Source organism: Acomys russatus, chromosome X (genome assembly GCF_903995435.1).
Source record: "Acomys russatus chromosome X, mAcoRus1.1, whole genome shotgun sequence".
Classification (NCBI taxonomy): domain Eukaryota; kingdom Metazoa; phylum Chordata; class Mammalia; order Rodentia; family Muridae; genus Acomys; species Acomys russatus.
Window position 1 is genome coordinate 83906776 of NC_067169.1, and position 7392 is coordinate 83914167.

The 7392-nt window shown below is 45.4% G+C and overlaps 1 protein-coding gene across 1 annotated transcript; it reads right to left on the reverse strand.

The window, feature by feature from the left end:
- Window positions 1-140: 140 nt before the first annotated feature.
- On the reverse strand, window positions 141-1034 carry Kcne5 (potassium voltage-gated channel subfamily E regulatory subunit 5). The gene has a single exon (XM_051141995.1). The coding sequence runs from the start codon at window positions 901-903 to the stop codon at window positions 472-474; it is 432 nt and encodes a 143-aa protein (XP_050997952.1). The 5' UTR covers window positions 904-1034; the 3' UTR covers window positions 141-471.
- Between the last annotated feature and the right edge of the window lie 6358 nt (window positions 1035-7392).

Below are 7392 nucleotides of genomic sequence, written 5' to 3' on the forward strand. Positions count from 1 at the left end.
CTGTCCCCAAGGCAACAGAAAGCCGGAGCTGCTGCAGCCGGCCTGGCAGTGATGGCTAACCCTGTTAGCTGTGCAGAGGGAGCAGTCCTTGGCAGCCCCTGGAACAGTTGCCAGTTAGACGGCCCGGAGAGTTCTGCTAGACTTCGTTGCTTCAAATCCAGTGCCAAGTGTTGGACGTGCTGGATTCTGTTCCGAGAAGGCTGGAGCATGGTGTTGGGGCTGGCTGAAGACAAGAGAGCAGAGGCAATTTAATTCAGTTGGATGTGTGGGGTAGGGGTGCAGGCATGGAAGGGAGGGAAGAGAAAAAATGGTCAGGTGTGAGTAAGGCAGTGGCTTCTCCTTCCAGGACCTTGCCTTGAAGGGTTCTGACCTCTCCTCATCGTCTGGGCCTCGGGTAAAGCAAGCTCTGGAAGGGCAGTAAAAGCGCGGGAGCCAGGCCCAGAGATAAACAAAATGAAGTGGGCAGTGGATCTAGACCCGCTCAGCGCCCTGAGCCAGCGCAGGCAGCGCCCCCGGTGCGAACTGGTGGCCGCCCTCAGCCAGCAAGCCCTGACCGTTCTCCGGGTCAGCGGATGCACCGGCGGAGGGGACCCATTCCTGCTGGGCGACACAGGCCAGGGGTGGCTCATCCTTGGCCTCAACCAGCTTGCGGGAGCGGGTGTAGGCCAGGATGAGGCCTCCGGCTATGCAGGCGTAGAAGATCATGATGAGTAGTATATAGAAATAAGCATCATTGCCCTTGGCGCTGGTCACCTCACGGCCCACGAAAGGGTCAGGTACGACCCCCATGCCCATGCTCGGGCCGGGGCCGATGCCCAAGCCGCTGGCATTGCCCCGATGGTGCAGCTCCAGCAGAAGGTGGTTCAAGACGGTTTGCAGGCGTTGGCTCTCGCTGCAGTTCATGGCTGTTAGAGAGTGACACGGAGGCTCCAGGACGCCGTTGACCTTTCCCCCTGAGCGAGGGGAAGCAAGCAGGCAAAGGAGCAGGCAGAGCCGGAAGGGGTGCAGAGATTTCAACAGCAAGGTGGCACTCAGCTCCACAGCAGGCGCGCAGTGACTGGGGGCACCAGTCGGGGCTTCCTTATCCCCTCACCCCCGCTCCTCCTCCCCTTCCCCACCACGCCCCCTCTAGCATGCCGCCGCCTCTTTCCAGGCTCAGACTGTTTCGCCACTTAGGAGAAAGGGGACAGCTGGTAGGGGGAGGAGAAGGGGTCAAGGGATGGGGCGAGCCCAGAGGAGAGGCGGAGGAGGGGGTGGGGGCTCGGAATGCGTGAGGCCTCAGGCTGCAGAGCTTGGCAAGGCAGCATGCTGGGGCCAAGCCTGAACCCTGGGCTGCGGAAGAGAATTCCTTCCAAGTTCTAGCCACCAACCCTGCACGCCTGGCTTTGGCCCAGATACAGCAGCCGCCTGCCTCCCCCCAAGGCAAAATCTGCCCTGGAGCTCCCAAGCAAGACTTCAGATGTCTTCCATCAGCTCTAGCTGGATTTGACAGCTGAGAACCCCCGCCCCTCCCTTAGTCACATCTATACCTGTTACTCCCATAATCAAGGCCTATTTACCTTCTAGTCCTCACACTCTTCCACCTACGGTCTTATTTAAAAGATACCCAGGCCAAATTTGGTGCTTGGGTGATTGATTGACCAATCATGTACTTACTTTAGAAGGCCAGCACAGGGGAGAAGACTCCTAGGTTGTTCAAAATGCTTGCTAATGATACACCAGACTGCGGGGAAGTAGTCTTGCTCTGATATCACACTTTGACAGTCGCCCATGTGTCTTAAGATGTGTGTGTCCTACGCATAATGTGGTCTTGCTTCCTTTGGACAAGCCATCTTCCCAGAAATGAAATCAAATTCTACCATTAGGAGGAACGGGGCAAACACAGTCTATGACTATATTCTCTAGATGTCTCTAGGCCTGAAAAAATGCCATTTCTAGAAAACACACTTATTCTCATTGAAGCCAGCACCCAGCTGTGTGACTCTCCAGGGCTTGATAATAGGTCTAGTGTCTGATGGCTTCTGGAACAGCCACATTGTCTCAGGGAGTCTTATCTTATGATGGGAGAAAACAAGGCAATCAGACAAACATCAGTTCCAGGCATGTCTAACCTGAGGACTGTGGGCCATGCACTTCATAGGATAAATGTGACTGTAGTCCAACACATTTGCAGATGACAGTATGGCATCTTGTGTCAAAACTTTGGCTGTATTAAATTGAATGTAGGCTAGGACGTGGGTTTGTTTGTAGATAAGAGCAGTGTAGGAAAAATGAGGTAGTAATGGTCATTCCTGGCTGTATAGAGACAATCAATAAAAAAAAAAAAATACGAAAAGGTCTATGCCCTACGAACAACTGGCAAACTAAGCTACCTTATCAATAAATGCCATTTGATCCAGAGGCCAAGTTTAAGTGCCAGAGGTCTTAATACTTATTTTTATTTTGTGTCTGAGTATTTTATCCACATGGATTTCAATGTACAATGTGTGTCTGGTGCTTGCAGAAGCCTACAGAGGGTATCAGATCCCCTAGAACTTAAATTGCAGATGGTTGTGAGCTTCCATGTGGTTGCTGGAAATTAAACCCGAGTCCTCTGAAAGAGCAGCCAGTGCACTTAAGAACTAAGCCATCTCTCCAGCCTTTCCATATAGTTTTAAAGAGCTTTTCTGGCACCTTTGCTTCAGCCACCCTTTAGCCACTCTCCCCTCAGGGACCGTAGCCTTATAGGTATTTAGGTGAGGCTGGTATCACTCTATCTTAGCTTCATAACTTGTGACAGGCCTCAGAGACCTCTCACATGACTTGTATTGATGCTCCAGGCTTCTCAGGCCAGAGGAGCTCAGCCCAGAGGAGGGTTGTTAAAGTGACTTGAATGATGAATGCCGCAAGACACCAAGACGTACAGTCTGAAGCAGTAACTCTCCAGAGGTAAAACTGTGGAACTAAAAAGACTCTTCTTGTCTGTTAAAACATACCTAAAAAAATATCTAGGGTTTAGGTAGTACCGGAAAGGCTCCTCACCCTAACAAAATAATGACCACTTCATTTCATCTTGGACTTTTCAACAGCTTTATAAAACTTGCAAGATTACTTTCATTTTCCATACAGGAAACAGATCAAGGGCATCAAGTAGCCATGCTGAACTTATAAAATTTGGCTGAGTCTTGGTGGCACATGTCTTTAATCCCTGAACTTGGGAGGCAGAATTGGGCAGATCTCTGTGAGTCTGGGGCCAGCCTGTCTTTGTACTGAATTCCAAACCAGCCAGGGCTGTGTAGTGAAAGCCTGATTCCAAAGAAAATCATATGGTCTTCTAACTTCTAACAAATTGCTCTCCTTACATGGGTAAGGTCTATGAGCCTCATGTATTTACTCACCTCTGTCTCCTTTGTCTAATACTTTCTACTAAACCTCTCTTTTTGTGTAGTCGTCCGTGACATCGTGGTCAAATGCAGGGGTCTCTCCTCAGTTTTCTCCTTTGACCTCAAAGGTAAACTTGACACTGTAACCACCAATTCCTGCCTGCCACTGTCATAGCCCTGGCACTCCTGGCATTGCATTCTCAAGTTTCTCTTCTTATCTCCCTGACCCATCACTCTCTGTCTTCTCTGTTAGCTTCTCTTCTTCCCTCCTCCAATTAACTGTCGGAATCGCCGAACACTCAGTCCTCAGCTATGTTCTCTTAATACCCATTTCCTTGGAAAGTGTCTCCTTACATAGTTTCCCCAGCTACCTGGCAAGTATTTAGTCAAATTTGAATCTCCAGCTCTGATTCTTTCTGCATAGCATCTCTCAGATCCGTCCGCTTCTTCCTTTCTGGTTTTATTGCCACGAGCTTAATCCATGCTCTCATTACCCAGGTCAAACGCGCAGACTGAGAGTCTCTTGGCAAATCTCCTCGCTTACAACCCAACCCTCCCTGCTTGGCTACAGTCATTCTCCAACGTTACTGCAATCAATTCACTCTATATTCTAAAGCTCAAGTGGCTCCCCATGCTTCTTTAATGGAACCCGATGTTCTTTTAAGTTCGTATTACCAATAGACAGCCTCTCTGCCTTTGAACTGGAAAAAGAGCAGATTCCTGGGGGGCTATGTCTAAAACTCCATGTATTTTGCCTTGTTCAAAATGAGAGTAAGCTTCAGTGTCATACACTTGTAATCCCAGCACTCAGGGAGACAGAGGCAGGCAGATCTCTGTGAGTTCAAGGCCTGGTGTACAAAGCAAGTCCAGGACAACCAAGGCTACACAGAGAAACCCTGTCTTGAAAACAAAAAACAAAACAAATCAAAACAAAACAAACAAAAACAAAAACAAAAACACCTGTAGTATTATCATCTACTATTGCTCCAAGTTTAAGTCCAGGCTACATAGGAAGAGCCTGTCTCAAAAGCAAACAGAATGAATGTTACTGATTGAAAGAAGCCTTGTTCCATATTCTTGTTTGTACTGTCTTTACAGTGCATCCCTCCTGACTATGTGAAAATTCATAAAATGCAGAAATCCTTTACAACACAAAGCACTCCCAAAATCAATTGTACATATCCTCCCGCCTGCATAGGTGTCTAACCATGCATGCATGCACACCGTCCCAGTAATCTCTCCCTCATTCAATAGACTGTGCATTTCTCCATGTCATTTTCTCTTTTCCTACAATGTAGTTTCATTATTTACACAGCCTTCCAGACAATGGATCTCCTATCATTTATATAAATGAATCATTATTGTAATAGTTTTGTGATTCCTAGAAGTTCACTATCACCCTAAGCTTTATAGATTCATAATATCATGGATGTGTAGATGACATGAAAGAAGAAACAAAACAGTCTAGAGGAACAAAGAGAGCTAAATGAAGAGAGGGGAGAAGTAGGAAAAGGGGGAGAAGCCACATAATGGGGAATATGTTCAAAGTACTTGAATAAAAATGCCCACATGTAACTCGGTATAATAATAATTTTTAAATCTATGAAAGTAGCGTTGTACTGAAGAGGTACAAGGACATGGCTAATTCCCTTACAAGAAAGTATTATCAAATGAAAACAAATTACAAATATTCAGCGCCATTGGGTGTGATGGATGTGCATAAGAGAATGGACACAGACGTGAATAGTCGTAAAGTTTAAATAAGTCAATCCTCAGAAAAAGAAGAACATGTCCTGGGGGGTGGGGTAGAGTTCTGGCTTCCTTTAGACACCACGGACTAGTGGGCATCCCTTCAAATCCTAGTCCTGGGTCAGTCTTGAATACCAGCCTGCTTCCCTTCCATACTTAATGAAACTGGTTTTCTAGCCCTTACAAGCCTACACCTGATCCATACCTGTTAAATAATCTTCTGCTTATCTGTCATCTAGGATTCATTTATTTCTTCAATGGTAATCACAAGTGTTAGCAAAGGGGAGTCATTTATAATCATATTTTTGGGCATTAAGATTGTTTGGAAAAGGCTCTGGTCCATGTCGAGGTTATCTTAAAAACAGAATTGAGGCACCATGGGCTAGGAAATGCTTTCCCCATTCCCTGAGACTGTGAGGCTTTCTTGCCAACAGAGCAGCTCCGTGCACGTTGGTTGAATGGAACTTTGTTGGGTTTGGCTAGTTACCAAAGGACAAGCACAGATGACAAACACTGCTGGAGTCCAGAGTGCTGGAAAAGGGGCATGAAGTATAGACTGTAGATTGAGAACACCTCATCCTGTCCATCTTTCACACATGCACTCCCCCAACAGTTTCTGCTTGGTACTCTGTGTAGGATGCCCTGGGTTGGATCCTAGAGACACATCAGCGAGTGAGTCACATAGTCGAACAGTCTGTGGCTTTATAACTCTCCCGCCTACTTTTTGGTGTGAATTGGAAGCATGCAGAGAGTGCCAGGACAAGGAGCTGGATGAGCAGTGGACCAGGAAGCCAAACAGAATTAGAAAGAATTGTGTCTCTGGACTGAAGCTCATTGTTTGCCATGGCTGCGTCTTATCCTACTAGCTCCTAACAGTATCATTTTAAGGGTCTGGCCTCCCACAAGCCATCCAGCCTGTCAGATCCTATACTGGCAGTATCTATTCCTCCCTTATGTCTCCACCACTGTACCCATGATCTGATACCAATACACTTCATTCTTAAGCACTTCCACTCATATCACAGTAGTAGCTGATTCTTTCTTTTCACCTTTTGAATTAAAATACACATGCAATCAACTGTATAAATATTAATTGTACATTTTAAAGAAATTGGCAAATGTTAAAATGTCATTATCGTCACTCAAAGTTCTTCCTTGTCCCTTCCTAAGCAACTGCCTCCTTCAACCAGCGACAAGTAGTAAAGTTTTGCTATTGATGTTTAGTCTTACCTGTTAATAGAGGTTCATAATAAATAGAATCATACAGCATTAATTCTTTTAGGTAAGACTTATTACTCTGAGATGGTTATAGAGCCTGATCTTAAAGACATAAACACTGTGCATGGGCCAAGATGTACATCTGCCTGGTATCACCTCCTGACCAGGTGGATCCCCAGCTTTTCCTCCAGTCTGTTTCCACCTGGTGTCTTGAGTGCTCTTTCCAGCTCTGCAATAGAAGCTTCTATAGACCTGTCACCCACTGCTCCTCCCTGACAGATACAGAGAACACAGGCTCTAGTAATGAAAACAACTTGCATGTTCCATGTAGTGTTTAATGGTTCTGGATGTAAACTAATCATCTTGCTATACATTTCATTTTTATTATAGAGACTAGGGCTGGAGAGATGGCTCAGTGGTTTAAAGCACTGACTGCTCTTCCAGAGGTCATGAGTTCAATTCCCAGCAACCACATGGTGGCTCACAACCATCTACGATGTGATCGGATGCCCTGTTCTGGCCTGCAGGTGTACATGCAGGCAGGGCATTCTATATATAATTAATAAATAAATAAATCTTTTTTTTAAAAGATGGAGACTATAAAGAGCAAACAAAATGAAAATATTTTTTCAATCAAATTTTATTAAGCACTTACTATGTGAGTTCCTGTTCTGTATATATTAGCACCAGAAGAGACATATGACAAATTAGTATATATGAGGGGATGTTAAGTTCTATGAAGAACAATAAAAGAGATAAAGAGAATAATGAGGGAAGATATTGTGATTCTACACACACACACACACACACACACACACACACACATATATATATATATATATATAGAGAGAGAGAGAGAGAGAGAGAGATGGTTTCCTTGTATAACAGCCCTGGCTGTCCTGGAACTTGCTCTAAAGAAAAGGCTGGCATCAAACTCCATCTGTCTTTGCCACACAAGTCCTGGGATTAAAGGCATATGCCACCACTGGATGCATATATATTTTATAAAAATAAAATAAAGATTTTCTTTGTGTGTTTGCATGCATACATATGTGTTCATGTA

Bases quoted from the DNA above. Each gene is read 5' to 3' on its own strand.
- Kcne5 (XM_051141995.1), bottom strand. From the start codon at position 903: ATGAACTGCAGCGAGAGCCAACGCCTGCAAACCGTCTTGAACCACCTT.